This window comes from Pseudorca crassidens, chromosome 11, assembly GCF_039906515.1.
Source record: "Pseudorca crassidens isolate mPseCra1 chromosome 11, mPseCra1.hap1, whole genome shotgun sequence".
Lineage (NCBI taxonomy): Eukaryota > Metazoa > Chordata > Mammalia > Artiodactyla > Delphinidae > Pseudorca > Pseudorca crassidens.
The window spans coordinates 77,149,713-77,171,018 of record NC_090306.1 but is presented as its reverse complement, the minus strand read 5'-3'; the positions used below and the strand labels follow the sequence as shown (position 1 = coordinate 77,171,018).

Below are 21,306 nucleotides of genomic sequence, written 5' to 3'. Positions count from 1 at the left end.
CAACCTCATCACTCCACAGTGTTTACTGAAGTTTCCTATAATCCCCACAGTAACTAATCCAAGAGACATTTTTCAGTCCTTAACTGACATCTCAGGAGGCTTAGATTATTTTCTATTCCCTATTCCTTCAAACTAACTCTCCACTTGGCCTCCGTAACATCGTCCATCCTATTGTCCTTCTTTTCTTCCGGCCATTTCTTCTCTATCTCCCTTGAAGCTCACTGTCCTCTACATGACCAATAAACAGAGTGCAAAGGACGGGTAGGAGTGTGTATGTACGGGGGTGATAGAAAAAAATAGATTAATAAATGGAGATATAATCCAGCCTGACAACTCTTTTGGATCTGTTGTCTTTTCTATCACCATTACCCTAGCCAAGCAACCGTCATCTTTTATCTAGATAACTCATCTCCTCTCTGCCTACTGGCCCTCCATCAGTCTTCCAGCTTACCTTCAATCAGCGTGACATCTTAACATGCAAATCTGATCATGTAATACCCCTGCCCATCCTTAAGATAAGGAACAAAATCTGTAACACAGCCTATAAGGCCCGTGTGTGTTATGTCTTAAACATTGCAATGCTCGCTGTACTGCAGCTACAGGGACCATCTTTTGGTTCCTCCAAAGTGAAGGGACTTGGCACCTGCTGCTTCCTCTGCCTGCATGCTCTTCCCTGTCACCTGCCTAATCAATTCTTGTTCTTCCTGCAGATTTCAACTCAATTATCACCTCCTCAGAAAACGATGACTCTCAGACTGAATCAAATTCCTGTAGTTTATGCTCCTATGATATTTCTTGACATTTACCACAGTCATCATTTTATTTATTTGTGATTAACATTCATCTTACATAGCAGATTACAAAACAGAACTGTCTCTTTGGCTCACCACTGTTTCATCAGCTAGCACAGTGCCATTTACAAAGAAAAGATTTAATAAATGCACATTGAGTGAATTAATATTAATGATCATTGCCCTTTTTCTTGATTTTGTTTCAGTGGGTTGTTTAAATATTGAACGAAAGACCTAATAAAAATATTATATGTGATGTTTTAAATTTATAAAAACCACAATGTTAATATTTACATCTGAAAATAGAATTTCCAGTAAATATAAGAGCAACAACCATGCAATATTCACTCAGTAATTTAAAATAAAATTTTAAAGCATTACAAAGAATATACTAATTATTGGGGTAGCCTTAGTTGGTATATTTGACTTTAATATTCCATTTAAAGAAAACTATATGAGAAAATATTAAATATGCCAGAATAGTCTGAGATGCGAATCTTGTTTAATAAATATTCGTAATCACATAATTTGTTAGAAGTTGCTTTTGTTGCTTACATATATTGTTTGCCTCTTTTAGACTTTCCAACCTGCCTTCTGTGTACTTGTATAAGTACCACTGTATACTGTGATGACCATGAACTTGATGCTATTCCTCCGCTGCCCAAGAACACTGCTTATTTCTATTCCCGCTTTAACAGAATTAAAAAGATCAACAGAAATGATTTTGCAAGCCTAAGTAAGGATGATGGCACTAATACCCTTCTCTTTACAGACTTTTCCTAAAATGTTTGCACTGTGAAATGTTGGTACCGAAAATGAAACTTGAATATCAAAATATGACTCAAATCAATTATTTTTACTTTTGAAGGTTTGTTTTATGATGAGAAAAAATGGTTGTTATGAAAACTATAAAGGTTGTTATGAAACTATATAGTTGTTGATACTCTCAAACTATTTTCAAATAAAGAAAAATCACAAATAATTCTATTTTATAGGTTAAATCTCATTATCATGTTGTAACAATAAGAGTAGAAAGTCATGGTCATATATTTACTAGGATCTGGCTTGTTTGAATAGACTTCCAGTAAAGCACAATTGCTTTATGGCTGATGAATGCAAACCTAAATTCTGACTTTATAATTGTTGTCAACTTTGAAGAATTTTGGTACTTGTCTTCATTAAGTGTTTTAATCATTCGAAAGTTTCTTTTTAATGCTTTTGTATTTTAATGCTAATGCATCTATTACTATTAGAAAATACAATAATCTGCCATCAATGAGAAAAATGTTTTAAATAGAAAATCCAGACAAAGTTTATGAAGAATATAGGGAAAAGACCAGTTAAATATAATGAGTCAGTTTCTTTGCTAAAGTTACACTTTCTTATAAGAGCATAAATATGAATAGTATTTGGGGGAAACAATTAAATTTTTATGAAGTTGTTAGAAATAATTGTTTCATTAGTTGTCCATTGCTAATTAAATTCATATTTATATTTGCTTGTATATGGGAAAGTTTATATTCCTATTTTTATGTGAGCAAAACATATTCAAGAATATTTAACTACTTCCCTCATTTTTTTCCAGATGATCTAAGGAAGATTGATCTGACCTCAAATTTAATATCTGAGATTGATGAAGATGCATTCAGAAAGCTACCTCGACTCCGAGAGCTTGTCCTGCGTGACAACAAGATAAGGCAGCTCCCAGAATTGCCAACCACTTTAACATTTATTGATATTAGCAACAATAGACTTGGAAGGAAAGGAATAAAGCAAGAAGCATTTAAAGTGAGTTTTGAGTTTGAATATGAAAGACTTTCATCTTCCCATTCCCTTTGCTATCAATGACTAGCCTTTTTATTTCCACAAAGGGATTCAATTTGATGAGAGTTTTAACTCCTAAAATAAACTTTACAACACTATGTATCATGCTTTGGGGAAATACTGTGTTCTGGTACATTCTGAGGCTGCTCAATCACCAAGAACAGAAAGCAGAGCTGGAATAAGAAGTGCGTGGCTATCTGGAGCACCACTCTATAAATTGCACCTGGAAATGCTGTAAGCTGGGTGAATTGTATTTACCAAAAATGCCACTTAACAAGAGTATCTTATGTGGTTGGAAGGACAACTACTTGTACAGAGTGTGGGTGGTGCCTTTGAGGGTAGAAACCTTCTAAATTATTTTGTAAGGAGAATGGATTCAGTTAATCTTATGCATTTTGTTTTTTAAGTGAAGGAAACAAGTTTGGGGTTAGAGTGACTTGCTTGGAATAACAGCATAGAATCTGAGAATAGTAACCAGATTGGCTTTCTTACCCACTCTTACTCCATTCAAGCTGCTCCTCTAAATATATGTTGAACAAACAAATTTAAACTACTGTTTGAAGGGACATCACATTACTTCCATGGAGGCTACAGGGGGTTACATGGACCCGTTAGCACTGAGCAATGGTGGAAACCCTGTCTCTCCACTAGCTCTCCTGTGACACCACCCTGGTGGGCAAGGAAGTTAGGGCACCTCACTAGAGCCTGGCAAAGGTCAAAATCTAGTCTCTCCACTCAGATTTTGTTGGCATGGGTGGTAGTGAGTCACAGTTTGTCCTGTGATGTTTGGCTAGAGTAGACCTGTTATTATCTAAACTTATTCTGTCTTGCTAGGCTGCCCTTTACCTGGTACTTGGGCTGGAGCAAGATTTTGTTGGGGAGAACTTTTCATTTCTCCATTCCTGTAACATGAAGGAAATTCTTGCTATGTCTCACCAAAATCCTCAAAATCCTATTGCAGAGTGTCTTCTGTGGGAAGTCGCTGCCTTGCTTAAATAGAGAAAGTTAGAGTGGGCAAAGAAAGCTTCTGCCTAGAGATTGAGAAACATGTTTCATTTGCATAGAGAGATATTTGCTTGCTATCAATTCTTCCAAAACTCATTTGAATTGTCCAGTAACACAGAAAACTAATTTGCCTCAATTTTACAAAACAAGACCTGAACAGGCATGTATTATTTCACAAATAGTTTCACAGACAGGGAATTAAAAATACAACTGTAGCACCACTAATTTTTATTAAGACCCTACATTTGGAATGTTTACAGGATATGTATGATCTCCATCATCTCTACCTCTCCGATAACAACTTGGAACACATCCCTCTGCCACTCCCAGAAAATCTACGGGCCCTTCACCTCCAGGTAGGCTTCTGCTAGTAAGTTATCCCCAACACCTCCATGGAAAACAGAAGCAAACAGGTGAAGGTGGGATGCAAAAGCTGTTTATAATGGCATGTTGATACACTGTGACAATTTTTCTTTTCTTTTCTCCTGTCTTGAATTCATTCTCTCAATCTGAGTACAAGGTAATTGTACATTCATGACTCTTATCTCTACTGATTTATTTCTGATGAGTTTAGTCTTTATTTTCATTCTTTGCCAAGTCATAATGCATCTTTTTGACATACAAAGCTTCTTTTAAAAAAATGAGAGCTTCATCTGCTGAAGAAATGTGTAAAGATTAGAAATGGAAGAGAAAAAGAGGGAAAGAAAAATCTGATTTGATTTCTAGCTTTCAGGGGGGGAAAATGTCAGTTTTAGGTCTTGATTTTAGGTTCCATGTACTGAGGAAAATTCAATCCTAGGACATTCCTATCTGCTGAGAGATGACAGACTTCCATCTCTCTGGATTAAGAAAATGCAGTTTTTTCTAAACAAACATATTTGAAAGCTTGCATTATTTTAAATCCCTTTAAGCTACCTTTTATCTCTGAAATAATGAGTGAAAACACATTTTCAAAATGTTATGATCTAATATTTTCTAAATATATTAAAAATACGATCAATTAAAACAAAATGTTTTTGGTTGTTGAAACAAAGAAAGATAAATTATTTCAGATATGAGTAACTTTTGTTCTACAGCTGTAATCAATGTAATAATTTCATCTGTGGAATAAATCTGTAGGGAACACAACCATTATGTGCTCAAAGACACAATATCATGGTGTAATATTACAATCTTTTAGCAAAAAATAAAGTATAGACCATCACAAGAAGTGATTTTGCTATGTGAGAGCAAGTTTGATTCTTTTTTTCTCTGTGGACCCTGTAATTATTTACCTCTGTGAATTTTCTTTTATTCCTATTTATATCTTTCCATACTTCTTTTTGGTGTCTTTTTGTGAATATCTGTCTATGAGTCTTGTCTGAGTCTGTCACTTTTGAGAGTTTTTCTGGCTGTGTTAACTTCCTTAATGTGTATTCTCTTTCTGGTGCTCGTCCTGTTTCTCTATGGCTCTCTCTTGGTCTCTCTTTTTCTGGGGGTGAATTTCTATAAATATGAGGATTTCTTGACTTGTTTAGGATTGGAAGAGGATTTTCAAGGGCATCGTCAGGGAAATTTTGGAATTTTTTTCCAATTCTGAATTAAATTTTATTATTATTGTCTTTGCTGATATTAACTTCTACAGAGTAACCAGGTCTCTGATGTTATATTTAAACTGAATGCGCTTGTATATACAATATAAGATTTTTTTTGAAGTAATTGGCTTTACAGTCCCTATTCTAAGGTTTAAAAAGGCATTAAGTGAACCTTTTAAAATATTTCTCTTTCACAATCACCTCAGCAATATCCAGTATAAAGCTGTTTTTAATTTAAATTATCTTCATTTTATATTCATTTTAATGCTCATATAAAAATCTCCTTTTTTGATTCATTTGAAAAATGTTTTTCAACATATGGTATAATAATTAAGAATGACAACTCTGGCAAAATCAGACTCCCTGGGCTGAAATTCTACTTGACACTATTTAATGATTAGACAAATATCTAAACCTCCCTGCGTCTCAGTTTTAGTTTATAAAGTGGGTACTGCATTTACTGATACATGAGAAGTATCACTTAAAGGTGAGGCATGATAATTATTAACAATGTGTATCTATTACCTAGCAAAGAAAATAGTACAGTGCATAGGCACTAAATCTGTATTATTCCTCATGGGCACTTTGTAATCATAGAGTCAATCCATCAGAAAGATGTAATGCTTATAAACACATGCACCTAACAACAGAGTCTCAGAATTTATAAAGACTACACTATCGGAATTAAACGGGGAAATAGACAATTCAACAATAATAATTGGATTCCTCAATACTCCACTTTTAATAGTGGATAGAACAACTAGCCATAAGATCAACTAAGAAACACAAGACTTGAGCAACATTATACACCAACTAGCCCTAACAGTCATCTATATAACATTCAACCCAACAACAGCAGATATACATTCTTCTCAAGTGACAAGGAACATCTCCAGGATATACAATATACGAAGCCACAAAACAGGTCTCAACAAACTGAAAAGAATTGAAATCATACAAAGCATTTTTCTGATTACAATGAAATTAAAATAAAAATCAACAACAAAGAAAACAGGAAATTCACAAATATGTAGATATTAAACAACACCTTCATTAATAAGCCATGGATCAGAATAGAAATCTAATAAATTAGTTCAGCAATATGACAGTTCACAAAATCAATACATAAATACTAATGTATATGTATATACTAGAAATGAAAAATCTGAAAATAAAATTAAGAAAACAAGCTTATTTGTAATAAGAAAATATGTAAAATAAGAAAACAAACTTATTTATAATAGTCGCAAAATAATAAATTACCTAAGAATAATATTAATAAAAGAATGCAAAATTTGTATACTGAAAACTACGGCATATTGTTGAAAGACTTCTGCACAGCAAAGGAAACAATTAACAGGGAGAAGAGATAACCTATGGAATGGGAGAAAATATTTGCAAATCATACATTTGAGAAGGTGTTAATATCCAAAATATATACAGAACTCAAACAACTCAATAGGAAAAAAACAAATAAGCTAATTAAAATATTGGCAAAGGAGTTGATTAGACATTTCTCTAAAGAAGACATACAAATGGCCAATAAGTATGTGAAAAGGAGCTCAACAAGACTAATCATCAGGGAAATGCAAATCAAAACCACAAAGAGATGTCACCTCACACCTGTTAGAAGGGCTATTATCAAAAAGACCAAAGTTAAGTGTTGGCAAGGATGTGGAGAAAAGGTAACCTTTGTACACTGTTGGTGGGAATATAAGGTGATACAGATATGGGAAACAGTATGATATTTCTTCAAAAAAAAATTAAAAACAGAACTACCATATGATTCAACAATCCCACTTCTGGGTATATGTCCAAGGGAAATGAAATAAGTATCTTGAAGTTATCTGCACTTCCATGTTCATGGTGTCACTTGTCACAATAGCCAAGATATGGAAACAACCTAAATGTCTGTCAATGGATGAATGGATAAAGAAATTGTGGTCTATGTATACAATGGAATATTATTAAGCCTGAGAAAAGAAGGAAATCCTGCCATTTGCAATAACATGGATGAACCTGGAGAAATAAGTGAAATAAGTCAGCTATAGAAAGAAAAATATTATATGATCTCTCCCATGTGTAAAATCTAAAAAAGTCAAGCTCAGAGAATGGTGGTTACCAGGGACTGGGGGGTGGGGGATATAGGGAGACATTGGTCAAAGGGTATAAAGTTTTAGTTATTCACAATAAACAAGTTCTGGAGGTGTAACATACAGCATGGTGACTGTAGTTAATAACACTATACCGTATACTTCTAATTTGTTGAGAGTAGATCTCTAGTGTTCTCACCAGACACATACACAAAAGGTAACTATGTAAGGTGATGGAAATGTTAATTAGCTTGATTGTGGTAACCATTTCACAAAGTATACATAAATCAAAACATAATGCAGTACACCTTAAATATCTACAGTTTTATTTGTCAAAGTTACCTCAATAAACCTGGGGGGAAAGAGAGCTAAATAAAGGAAAGATATCCCCATATTCATGTTTGGAAGTCTTAATATTAAGATGGAAATACCCCCCAAATTGATCTACAAATATTTTAAGTAGAAACTCACAAGTAATTTATTAAATTATTTGAACTAATCAATGAGTTCAGCAATGTGGAAGGTTATAAAATCAACATAAAATATCAATTGTATTTCTATGCTAGCAATGAACTAAACCACAATGGGATACCACTTTACACCCACTTGGTTGGCTAAAATAAGAGACAGACAATTACAAGTTTTGCTTAGGATGCAGAGAAAAATGGAACCCTCATACATTACTGGTAGAGGTGTAAAAGAGTGCAGCTATTTTAAAAAGCAGTTTAATACTTCCTCAGAATATTAAACACAGAGTTATCATATCACCCAGCAATTCAACTCCTACGTACATATGCAAAAGAACTGAAAACGTATGTCCACACAAAATTTGTACACAAATGTTCATAGAAGCATTATGCATGAGAGCCAAAAAGTGGAAACAATCCAAATTCCCATTACCTGATAAATGGATAAACAAAGATGTGGCATATCCATAGAGAAGAATATTATTGAGCAATAAAAGAAAAAGTACTGATACATGCTGCAGCATGTGCGAATCTTGAAAATACAATCCTGAGAGGAAGAACCCAGTCACAAAAGATGATATATTGTTTGATTCCCTTTGTGAAATGTCTAGAATAGGAAAATCCATAGAAACAGAAAGTAGTTTAGAAGTTGTCAGGGGCTAGAGGTTGGGGAAAATGGGGAGTTATTTCTAATATCTATGGGGTTTCTTTGGAGGATGTTTAAAATGCCCTGAAATTAAACTGTTGTGATCCTTATGCAAGTCTGTGACTATATTGAAAACCACTGAACTGTACACTTAAAATGGGCGAATTTTATGGTATGTGAAATGTACTCAATAAAGCTATTTAAAAAAATCTAGGGCTTCCCTGGTGGCGCAGTGGTTGAGAGTCCGCCTGCCGACGCAGGGGACACGGGTTCGTGCCCCAGTCCGGGAAGATCCCACATGCTGCGGAGCGGCTGGGCCCGTGAGCCATGGCCACTGAGCCTGCGCGTCCGGAGCCAGTGCTCCGCAACAGGAGAGGCCACAACAGTGAGAGGCCCGCGTACAGGAAAAAAAAAAAATCTAGTTCTGGGCCCTGCCCAGACCTATATCTTCCTGACATTTGCTCACTCTCTCCCTCACTTCACTTCAGCCATGTTGACTTTTTTTCCCATTCTTAAACTTTCCATACTAATTACTCAGAATTGGAACTTGGTGTTCTCTCTGCCTGGGATATTCTTGCCTCAGCTCTTTCCATGCCCATGTCTCCTTGTCACTCCATGCTCAGCTCCACTGTTGCCTCTTAAGATAACTTTTCACAGTCACCATCCTTTCTTCTGAGTTCACATCGTTTTTGGAAATAACTTGTTTTCTTTAAATTTGTTTTTTCACCTCCTTATTGTATATTCCCATTACTGAAGTACAAGCTCCGTACTTGTGTATTATGTTAATTGATCTATCCCCACTGCTTTGAAAGTGCTTGATGTATAATAATCACATAACGTGCATTTTTGGATGAGAGAAGGAATGAAAGAGTAAAAACAGGGGTGAAGCAAAATGGACTATATTATTAATCAATACCAAGAATATGTTATATCATGTCTAATCATTTATTTTAATCTTTTTTAGAATAACAACATTCTGGAGATGCGTGAAGATACCTTCTGCAATGTTAAAAATTTGACTTATATTCGTAAGGCACTAGAGGATATTCGATTGGATGGAAACCCTATCAATCTCAGCAAAACTCCTCAAGCCTACATATGCCTACCTCGTTTGCCTATTGGGAATCTTGTCTAATTGCAGATAATGGTCAGCGTTATGATGCCTGCTACAACAAAACAATTCTTACTGCTCTCTTCCAAAAGAAAACTCAGCATGATACTTTCAAAATGTGTTCTGAAAGATAATTACATAAAATACAGCTAAAAGTTATAATATATGATAGCAATTTAGGAATCTAAGAAAACACGAGATGAATCAGGAATAAACTAAAAGATGTACAGAAAGTGCAAAACTAAAAGATAGAAAATATTTCACAGATATTCTTATATGTCACATGTAATCTGCAAGTTTTAGGGATTCATATCCTCTATAATTTTAAATTAATCATATAATAAAAATTAAAAATTAACATTTTAGGTATATTGCCAAGATTTAAATGTTTTTAATTAAACTTTTCTCTCCTTTTTTTTCACTAAAACATGTTTCTTTTTTCAAATTCATGAAAGAAAATGAAGAAAAGAATAAAAATATTTGAAAATTATAATGGCTTTGTGGAAAAATATTCATTATAATCACAACATGCAAATAAGCATAATAATATACATAGCTTCAGTATTTGAAAAATATTTTATCATCTTAAAGACCTGCCAACTCATTTCAGACCTTTCCTAAACTGACACTGGCATATTTCTGTGCCTGTGAAAAAAATAAAATATACAAAATGGAAAACATAAACAATGATATGAAAATCACAGTAGGGAAGAAGTTGAGGAGTACCTTCTAGAAAAAGTTGATCTTTCTGAAATGTATGATAATAATACAGGCACTTGCTTAAAAACTGAAAGATAACAAAAGAGTATACAATGAAATGTGAGTTTCCTTCCAGCAGCAAACCCTAAGCTCCACTCCTTAGAAATAGTCAATGGTTTCTTGCATACTTTTATTAAGTTTTCCATAAGAAACAAAAACTTGCACATAAATAATTTCCCTTTTTTTACAGAAAAGTGTATGCATTTGCTACATGTATATATATACCACCAATATGTATGTATCAGTACATGTAAACATGGATTTTTAAGCACAAAAGATAATCACTATTCTGCACCTTCCTTGTTTCACTTAAAAATATTTCTTGGTGATGTTTGTCATATTGGCACATACAGCTCTACTGATTCTGAACAACACATATCAGCCCATTACATGGATATACACTGTTATAATAGGAGCCAATTCTCAGACACAAAATACGTACCAGGCATCTACTGAGGTGTTCTGCATGTATTAATTCACAACATCTTAGGAGCTGGAGATAGTAATGACTATTCCAAGTCACAGATCAGAGACAGAGCTTAAATAATTTGCCCTGGATTAAGGGCTGACTCCAAAGGTCTATCCCATTCCACTCCACTGTCCCGCCTCAAATACTATGAATGTAACTTTTCCCTGTTTTATAATACAAGAAAGTGGTGTACAGGCTGGACAGAGAAGTTGTTATGAACTGAATGTTTACCCCCAGAATTCATATGTTGAAACTCTAACCCTCAATGTGATGATGTTTGGAGACAGGGCCTTTGGAAGTTTAATTAGGGTTAGATGAGGTCATGAGATAGCGTCCTCATGATGGGATTTGTGCCCTTATAAGAAGAGAAAGAAAAAGAGATTACTCTGTGTGTGTGTTTGTGTGTGTGTGCGTGTTTATGTATGTGCACATGCACTAAGGAAAAGCCATGTGAGGACATAATGAGAAGTCAGCCATGTGCAAGCCAGAGAGAGAGCTCCCATTAGAAACCAAATCAGCTGAGACTTTGATTTTGGACATCCTAGCCTCCAAAACTCTAAAACTGATCCCTGATTAAATACAATCCTTTTTTTAATGACAACGTTTTTTTCTTTATGAATTTGCTACACACATTTACTTTTCTCTAAATATTACAGGTTATTTTCCAAAAGGGAGGACACTGCATTTTATTGCCCCGTATTACAGTGTACTTTAAAACTATTTATAAGCAAACATTTCCATTTAAAATTCCTAATTAATTCTTACTGAATACACAGGTTTTTCAGATGACAGGCCTAAAATGTGTTGTGTTAATCGTCTGAAAACCTTGAGTTATTATAGGGTTAGTAATATTTTCAAAGGACGATAGCAAATAATACCTACACATAGTACTATTATGAGTGTAAAATTCACATCCTACTTCTCTTTAAATCTGTAGCAACACTGTCTTTGTAGTTATCTCATTACAAAGTTAATTTTCCCTTCCTAATTTACTTAAATAATGAGAATTCATAAATGTTTTGAAAATACTGAAGTGGTATTCCCTGATTCACAACATGCCTCACCAATTTGCAAACTAACCCCACAACTTCCCAAATTATGAAGACAAAGCAATGAGTTATTTTAAATTCCTTTTTTCTCACTTTCAAAAAGTCAGAAAGGCTTAATACCTTGTATTTAGCCTCTGGAACTGCTAGATGGTTTCAAATTACATGATTATATTCACGGTGGAAAAAGGCACGTTTTTGAGAGTGCATAAAATGAGTTCTATTGACATTATTTTTCGTATAACACAGCAATGCATTGGTTACAAAGATAAATCTGAAATACTTGTTGTATTTCATTTCTCTGACCAAATGTATCAGGTATATCCAACTTTTCTCTAAAGAATTTTATTTACAAGTTTAATTAGCTGAGGTTTGAGTTCCAAAAGCCTGTCAAAAAATACTAAACTCTAATAAATATACCCAATGCCACCACACTAGAATAAATAATAATTAATATTGGCAACCTGGAGTAATTTAAATAAGGTATTCATGATCAAATATATTTATAAAGGGTCTAACTTCACGTAGTTTCTTTCATATAAGGACTTTCACTGACTGAATTTTGAACGAGTTACTACTGCCATCAAGTGTTAGGATTCATTCTTTTCAAGTCACCCAAATGCACAAAAATCAACACCAAGACTGCAGTGTTTTCAACTTAACAACATAATGCTCTGAATAACATAAAACATAGCAAAACCCATGCTGTCACATGGCACTTATCAGAATTTCAAAATGCAACAATATCATTAAAATCTCCCAAATAAAGTTGTAACTAGTTAATACGAAGGACATATTTTACTGCATTGACTTGAAATGTGTGGCAAACAGACTCTAAGTTGATCCCCAATGATTTCCTGCCTCTTGGTGTTCATGCCTTTGTGTAATCCTCTCTCCTTGAGTGCTGGTAGGACCTGGGCCTTGTTTCTGACCAATAGGATATGGCAAAGGTGAGTGATGTCACAAAAGTCAAGCTCCATGATTATAATACGCGTGTGTGTGTGTGTGTGTGTGTGTGTGTGTGTGTGTGTGTGTGTGTGTCTGTGTGTGTTCATTGTGCTAGGAAGCACTAAGGAGATGCTCTTGGCTGGCTTGATGGGGTGACCAGCCATGTTGAGGAAGCCCATGGAAAGGAACTATGGGCAGCCGCTAGAACCACTGCTGTCCTCGAGGACCTGTAGTTTGCCTCGAAACCTGAAGGCTTCCTTCAGCCAACATACAGCTAAAGGGTATGGCCCTCAGCTATACAGCCACAGAAAACAAAAGAAAACAAATTCTGCCAAGAACATGAATAATCTTGGGAGCAGATTTTCCCTAATTGAGCAGCAGGGTGAGAACCCAAATGGCCAAATGCTTTGATCACAGCCCTGGTAAGACCCTGAGCAGAGGGCACAACTAAGCTGTTCCAGGATCCTTGGAAACTCTGAGATAACAAATGTATGTTGTTTTAAGCAACTAAGTTTATGGGAACTTTTTATGTAGCAATATAAATGAATACAATATATAAAAACACGGTGTTATATTTTAATGTTGAATCAAAATAATTCATTTTGCAGCATTTAAAGAGTATGGGTCAATTTTAAAAGTCTTTAAAATTTCTTAGCTGCATTTCTGACAGTGGTTTTTAACATGTTCTTGTGCTAATTTTCTTGGGTGATTTACCAGTACGTGTATTATAATGTCAATCTATTGAAAAAAACAATAATCATAAATTGTAATTTGCTGCTTCTCTTAAGAGTAGCACAAAACAATCCTGCATTAATTTTTTTTAATAGGGAGGATGAATATGAAAGATATACATCTCACCATGAAAAAAGTGTATAAAGCCAGTATTATTGGTATAAAGTTCACATCAACTGTTCAAAAAAATGATGTCCTTAATTACCTGTGAGTTAATCTTTTTTAAAAAAAAAAGAAGAAACTGATGGGAATTCCACTAAGCAACATGTTCAATTTCTAAAGCTCTTAATTAAAACTCAATATCATATACCAAGTATATTCTTAGAAAAATAAATCTGGATTATCACCATTCCGTTTCAAGTTAAGCAGATCAGAGGCTGAGGCCAAGTGTATGAGTCTCCATCCAAAAAGAGACATTGGAGGCTAAAAATGTCAGCATTCTGCACTTTGAGTCAAGCAGGCTTGTCTCCTCAGCAAACCACAGAGCAAATGAACTTGAATGATGCCTGTGGAATCTATAGGTCCCACAGCAAAGGGTGGAGGGCTGAACCAGGAATCCATGTACTGTTCTCAATTTTCAAGCAGGAAGGCATAAATGACCTTTGTAAGCATCAGGGCTTCCCCTAATTTTGCTTCTCTATCATTCAGTGGAAGCTTGTATGGACTCAGGTTCCCAGTGGGCAGTGTTCCATTTTTGCACAATTCCACTCAACACAGGAAGGTGATAAGGAGATATACTCAGTGGTTTTCTGTAGGATCAAGGCTGGTAGCACTTTCTTGATGTTTCTCAAAAGTGGGACAAGAAAAGGACCCAAGGATGGGGGTGTCTATTTTTGCATCAGGCACAGGGTTAGTTATCTTTACGTATACTGTATCAATTTCTTTACAAGTCCTAAAGCATGTAAATATGGTAGTGATGATAGTTCACAGTTACTGAGTGTTCACAGGGTACCTGTGCTAAGTGCTTTAATCAATACCTTACTTAATCCTTAACATAACTCTGGAACAGGCACTATAACTATACTCATGGTATGGGTAAGGAACTGGAGGCTTCCAGAGGTTAATTGGTAAGTTGAAGTGGAAACACCTCTACTTTTAAATAGACCTTGTGTTTTAGAGCAGTTTTAGATTCACAGCAAAACTGAGAAGGTACAGCGATTCCTCATACACTCTCTCCCCCTACTTATACATAGCCTCCTCCATTATAAACATCCTCCACCAGAGTGGTACATTTGTTAATAATGAACCTACATTGACACATCATTATCACCAAAAGTCCATAGTTTACATTAGGGGTCACTCTTGATGTTGTACATTCTACAGATTTGGATAAATGTATAATGACTTGTATCCACCATATAGTATCATTCAGGGTAGGCTCTTGTCTATTTAAATCAAAGCCCATATTCTTAACCTTAATACTATAAAAGCTCCCAAGGTACCACACTGTCTGGTTAACAAAGGGAAAAATGTAATTGGCATACTAGCATTTTTAGGTACAAACCCATGGTATACATCCTGGTAATGTTTAATCAACGGACATATGTTTTGCATATGCTACAATTAGTAAACTGCTTGTCCATACAGATTCCTTGTACTCATCACCAGAGTCCTATTTAAGGTGCCTGGGCAGTGTAGTATAGTAATCTCATGGAGAATTTGGACTCTGAGGTCAAACAGGCTCAGGTTTACTAGCCCTGAAATTCATCAGTCCCACAGCCTTAGGTAGATTAATTTCGTTTCCTAATCTATGAGATGTGGTAACAATGCATAGATTGTTATCTTGCATAAGATAGGCATGAGGATTATGTGCCTGAGTAGGCATGAGGATTATGTGCCATGAGCCCACCTGCGCGCAGTAAGCACACGCAATAAACGTTTGCCGTCTTGTTTCAGGTACGTTGACACAGAGCTCCTAGGATTTAGAAGAGTGGGCACAGACCACAAGGTAAGGAGTGGGGCCCAGTTTTCTGACTCCGAGGGCTTTCTCTTTACCCCCTGGGCCGTCCCAAAGGTGTAGGATATTGTTTTTCGATACACAAATTCTTCCCCAACCCCCACCTCTGCGTTCAGCCGAAGGTCCATCTTCTACAACCTCGCACCTCAAGGTGGTTTAAGGGTTCAGATAAACTGCCTCAAGCGTTTCCTAACGTGGGCAGCACAAATCCAGCCTCCCGCCCCTCGCCACCTCCCTCAAAAACTGCGTCACAAGCCCCCTGCGAATGTTCACGGGCAACCTCGTTCTGGGCGGAACCCCAACTCCACGCCCAGGGACAACGACCTCAACCCCAATTGGCTGTCTCCCGGGGCAACCAAGGATGCGGTGGGCGCGCAGGGCCCCTGGCCGGTATTTAAAGGCTGCCGCTGCCCACCCCGCCTCAGTCTAGCCAGGACGGCGGCGGTGAAGCACCTGAATTGAGGAGGAGCCGCAAGGTAACGCGCAACCCCTGCCCCTCCCGTCCCCAGCCCGAGCCTCCTGTGAGGCGGGGGTGTGTGGGACCCGGGAGCGGGTCTCACTGCGCGTCGCCCACCAACACCTTCCTCCCCCCCATCCTTACCCAGCCCCAGTCCCACCCAAACTCACCTGGACGAGACAACCCGGGTGCCAAGGGGCAGAGATTACGTGGAAGAACGATCGAGCGAGCAGAGAAGAGGGGTCCTTTTGGAGAGAAAGGCGTGATCCCAACAGCAGGCACGTGGTGCTGCGCAGAGAGAGAGACATGAGACTCTTCAGACCGTCAGATCTGGCCAAACTTGACGGCAGCTTCTAGGACGCTTCCGTTTAGACCTCTCAGAGCTCCCTGAATCATGACCCAGCCCCTCGATAGAAAAGAGGATCCTCTTAACCTGGGCCACGGGGGGGCGTCCTCTGCCCCATTAAGCACCTGGTCTTCCTGCCATCGAAGGCTCAAGGGCGCTCCGGTTTACAGGCAGTGGCATCGCTATGGTCCCAAGGCCGAGTATGAGCCCCCAAGGAAACAGCCGAAGCAACAGCACGGCTCAGGACCTTGGTTCCAGCCACCCAGGCGTCCCTCTTGGGCCGTGTATTCTAATTGGGGGCGCTGGGGAGGACCCTGGCACCCACCTCCGGAGGGATTCTGGAAGCCCCCTGGCCGGGTGCAAGTGATCCGGGTGTACGGCCTGCACCCATTCTGCCTTTGCTGCTGCTCCTGCTGGCGCAGCCCCTGGAACCCCGGCTGGGCGAGGCCCCCGGCCCGGAAGAAGCACTGGGGCCGCCGGGGCCGCGGCCTGCGCCGCGACCCTCGCCGCTCCTTCCAGAGGAGCCCTTCAGAGGATCTGAGCACGCTGCTGCGGCCGGTCAATCTGTGCGGGTGGCGGGAACCCGGCCTGCGGGCACCGCGGAACACCACCCAGTTCATCATGAACCAGATCTACGAGGATATGCGGCAGCAGGAGGCACTGCGGGCGCAGCAGGCCCAGGCGGGCGGCACCGCATCCGCGGCCGGCTCCTTCGGAAACGATGCGGCCTCCAGCGGTGGCGAGGAAGACGCGGAGCTGCGGGCAACTTTGTATAGCTTTGGGCAGAATCCCTCTCTAGCCTTCAGTCCGGACCCGGATGAGGAAAACCAGTCTCCAAGCCCACAGCCGGTAGAGGAAGAGGAGAGAAATGAGGAGGAGGAGGAGAAGTGTGGCGAGGAGGAGTGTGACTGCAAGGAGTTGGAGAGCGAGGAGGAGGACGCAGAAGGGGAGGATGAAGAGGAGGCCGAAGAACCTGACTCCGTGGAGGAGGGGGCGGAGGGGGAGGAGCATGAAGAGGAAGGGGAGGGGCTGGAGGAGGAAGAGCAGAGGGAGGAAGAGAACCGTTTGTCTCTGGAAATGCCTTTATCAACCTTAGTGGGGGCTGAAGAAGAGACAGAGAACTTTATAAACTGTACTTATTGAAACCCCAAACAGATAATTCCCAAAGTGCCACAGGAAGCTGACCTCATGGTACAGGACATTAACTGTTAGACATCAGGAAAGGGACTGGGAAATGAGATGGAACTGATGTGAGGCTAAAATGAATTAGCAACTTATTAAAAACTAATTAAAAAATGAGTTCCATTAACAAATATATCTATGTAAACCCCTTCTTTGGCCATTATAAAACGTTTAAAAATTGGTGTGCTTGTGTATGGCTATGACTGGGGGAGGGAGAGCTTTCAAATATAATTTAACTGGAAATAGTTAAAGGCCAAATAGTCATTACTACAGTTTGAATCTTTTCATTTGGTGTTTTCCCCTCTAGATGCTTGAGTTTTTCATTTTTTGTTTTTAAATTCTGGCAGTGCTGAAAATGTTTCTTTTTATAACAGATTTATACATTCCATGCCTAAGAAGCATGTGCCGTGTCTATTGAATGTCCATCAGTGCTCTTAACATGATAGCTGAAACTTTTTTAAAACGCCTATTTTAATATTTTTTTCTTGTAGTTTTTCCACCTTCAGAGTTCATTTTTGAGGGTTGTATCTTGGTAACCCCATTTGCAGTCTCTTGTGGCATTGCTCATTTATATTCCTTGTTCCACAGTGCTACGGATCTTCCTCAGAAGAGCGTGAAGTTGCTTCTGTGGAACTGGTTATCTGCCATGGCCTCAACAATCCATAAATCCATGAATGTAGAGGATTCCCCATGGTCAGAAGTCAACTTGCACACCTAGTTAAAATCCAAGCAAACTGCAAACAGTGGAACATAGCTTAGATTTTGAAGCCTTTTTCCTGGATACATTCCTTGTCATAAGTTCACAGGAATAATAAAAATAGTTTTTGCAGAATGGATTTTTTTTTTTTTTTTTTTTTTAAAGACGATTGGCCTTGGGCTTCCCTGGTGGCGCACTGGTTGAGAGTCCGCCTGCCGATGCAGGGGACACGGGTTCGTGCCCCGGTCTAGGAAGATCCCACATGCCGCGGAGCGGCTGGGCCCGTGAGCCATGGCTGCTGCGCCTGCGCGTCCGGAGCCTGTGCTCCGCAACGGGAGAGGCCGCGGCAGTGAGAGGCCCGCGTACCGCAAAAAAAAAAAAAGATATTGCGGGCTTCCCTGGTTGCGCAGTGGTTGAGAGTCTGCCTGCCAATGCGGGGGACACGGGTTCGTGCCCTGGTCTAGGAAGATCCCACATGCTGCGGAGCGGCTGGGCCCGTGAGCCATGGCCGCTGAGCCTGCGCGTCCGGAGCCTGTGCTCCGCAACAGGAGAAGCCACAACAGTGAGAGGCCCACATACCACCAAAAAAAAAAAAAAAAAAAAAAGATGATTGGCCTTTTGGGGGTGGAGTATCTTTTTTTTTTAATTTCTTTCCCAGTTGTCTTCCTTATAAAGGAGAGTAAAACAAATATGTTTAAGTGCAAGGCTGCGTGAGCTAGTTTCTAATGTGTAAACAATTACCTACGGAGAATTCATCACTCGGAAAAACAGCTTTTATTCAAACATTTTTAGGAAGTAATACCGTTCTTCTTGGACCCTTAATACTCATAACTTAATAAAGGTTCTAGCCATAGCATATTTTCTTAGATGAAGAATCTGAGCCCCACTTCTCAAAAATTACGTCTTTTGACAAACTATACTTCTAAGTATAGTTTGAACCAGAATTCAGTATTTAGTGAAGAGAAGACTGTAGGGTGATATCTTGCCTGGATGCTGATCTTATTGCAGCTTTCAGGGGTGATAAGCTTAAACTGTTAAAAAATAAATAAGAAAAGTGTTGAATGAAACTACTCTGCATCTCACTTCTTATTTTTTTAAATATCAGACCTCTTATTCAGCAATACTTCAGTGGCCAACAGGATGAACATAAGAAGAAAAACTAACACAAACATTGTGGGATTTTTTAAATCACACCAAACCCTCCAAGCTACAGCAGTGAATAACCAAACATTTATTATACTCTTAAGAAGTCACTATTTTCTACAAGATGCAATTTTTGAGTGACCTATAAAAGTAGTATAAAACTGACCACCCATTATGCATTTCTAATGCACAGAAGAATCCTGCTGCTGATATTGATCAATAAATCCTTACAAGTCATAGTCCCAAAATACTTTACCCATGATCCTCAATCTCTAAGTTCTCATTAAAGAAACACTTTCATTTAGGACTGAATTTCTTCACAATCATATCAGGACAATCCTCAAGTTATTCTTATAAAAGATTCCACTTTTACATTACAAAATTCAGCACACATTAACTGTCTCCACATACGCAAGACATTACCCAGTAGTCATTGGAAGGGATGCAAATATGAGGAGTGCCTCGAGAGTTTCGTTCAGGAACCATTATGTAACAAATAATTAAGGAACTACTAGGGGCCAAGCACAGTGAATAGTGATAAGGATACAGTGGTGAGTAAGCAAAATCCCCACTCTCATGCTGCTTGTAGTTTAGTTGAAAGGACAGACACTAAATGAAGTTGGACAAATTAGTCACTGCAAGAATTCTAAAGGAAACACACTATTATGGAAGTATATATGACAAGGGAACCCAAGAGTGAAGCTGGGGATGTTTACTGTGGACAGAGGGAGCCTTGAGGCTAAAGGCCGCTGACAGCTGGGAGGAACTTGGTGCCTTTGAGGAACTGAGGACAGAAGGACAACAGTGTCCTGAAGGAGTGGCCAATGAGAAGTGACAGCGGTAGGCAGAAACCATATTACCTGCTCGTTTCTACACTATCCATATCTTCTGAATAGACACCAGCAAAAAATTAATGAAAGGAGAAAACAATTAGTCACTGATGATTCTCTACCTGAACTCATTTCTTTTTATTAGCCAGATACTGTGATGGTCCCTTTACTAACCCTGGAGGCTGATGTGAAGTGATTAAATCAAGTCGGGGGATGGGAGGGTTAGACATCCCAGTACACCTATTACACTTTTCAGAGACCTACCCTCCCACTACCATGTAATGACAGGGTCCTAGGCATTGCTGCTCAGCATGATTGGAGCTCCCTGGAGATGCTCCACACCACCTGATGATGATTCAGGAGTATCAGTGTTACTATGGCTCAGAATAAACCCCGTCTTTAGTTTTAGAGGTAAGTATGCTTGAAGAAAATTCACAATTTTTAAAAAATTCTCATTCTCAAAATCATTTCAACCTTGAGTGGACACAATGCTAATGAGGTGCCACTTATCCATGTCTTTCAAGAATGAAAGTATTATTTCCTTTGTCAACTGCCAGAAAAATAACTTAATAAATCATAAATATATTTACAAGGCCTAGGTTTGCTGTCTCTTGTCAGGTGTTTTTACGTGAGAGATTCTGGTATTTTCCTTTCCAGTGACTGACAGCGTTTCTTGATTTATCTTCATTACTTTGTCTCCACAGTAACTTAAAGGGATTTTTTTTTCTGTGAAAATATTAGTCTTCTAAGGATGGTAAATACACTTGACATTTAGAGATCAACTCTGAATTCTGAGTATGGTTTCATAAAATTTTATAACATCTGCATACGAGGACAAGCGTTATTTCAACATATTTAGTTCCATGAAAATAAACACAAGAGGTTAAATAACCCAGCTATACCAAACCCACAGAGTCTGGGAAGAATATGATATGAATATCACCCATTAGGTGGTCTTGGGACAAGGGAGTGAGTAGGATGAGAAAATAGCTTCTTCAGTTTAATTTCGATTTTAACAGCATAATAAAATGATATACGTGGCTAAATTGTTTGTATTTTTACAGGTTCAAACTAACTAATCACAATTGAAAATTACTCTTAATATTAATGCTTCTGAATCATTTTGGCCTTGATTATCTGTGTATTTAAAGCAAAATCAGAATGTGGCTGTATCTTAGCTGTTTCAGTATTAACATTTTTCTACATCTATTTAACTTTCAGCCAGTTAA

At 38.3% G+C, this 21,306-nt stretch overlaps 2 protein-coding genes and 1 long non-coding RNA gene across 6 annotated transcripts in view; 2 read left to right on the top strand and 1 right to left on the bottom strand.

Annotated features, from left to right (window-relative positions):
* The window catches only part of EPYC (epiphycan), a 35,521-nt gene extending 25,817 nt beyond the window's left edge, over positions 1 to 9,704 (top strand). The window contains exons 3-6 of the mRNA XM_067698742.1: positions 1,369 to 1,527; positions 2,377 to 2,579; positions 3,881 to 3,976; positions 9,365 to 9,704. Coding sequence (XP_067554843.1) covers positions 1,369 to 1,527; positions 2,377 to 2,579; positions 3,881 to 3,976; positions 9,365 to 9,535 — 629 coding nt within the window. The 3' untranslated portion in view covers positions 9,536 to 9,704. The remainder of the gene's footprint in view (positions 1 to 1,368; positions 1,528 to 2,376; positions 2,580 to 3,880; positions 3,977 to 9,364) is intronic.
* Positions 1 to 21,306, bottom strand: part of LOC137202980 (uncharacterized) — a 282,286-nt gene that overhangs the window by 53,805 nt on the left and 207,175 nt on the right. For all 4 annotated transcript variants that reach the window (XR_010932821.1, XR_010932822.1, XR_010932824.1 and 1 more), the window contains one exon: positions 16,050 to 16,167. This is a non-coding gene — a long non-coding RNA (uncharacterized lncRNA). The remainder of the gene's footprint in view (positions 1 to 16,049; positions 16,168 to 21,306) is intronic.
* Positions 16,274 to 17,368, top strand: CCER1 (coiled-coil glutamate rich protein 1). Its single transcript, XM_067698741.1, has one exon. The coding sequence runs from the start codon at positions 16,274 to 16,276 to the stop codon at positions 17,366 to 17,368; it is 1,095 nt and encodes a 364-aa protein (XP_067554842.1).

Excerpts from the sequence above, each read along its gene's own strand:
- CCER1 (XM_067698741.1), top strand. The coding sequence starts at position 16,274 with ATGACCCAGCCCCTCGATAGAAAAGAGGATCCTCTTAACCTGGGCCAC.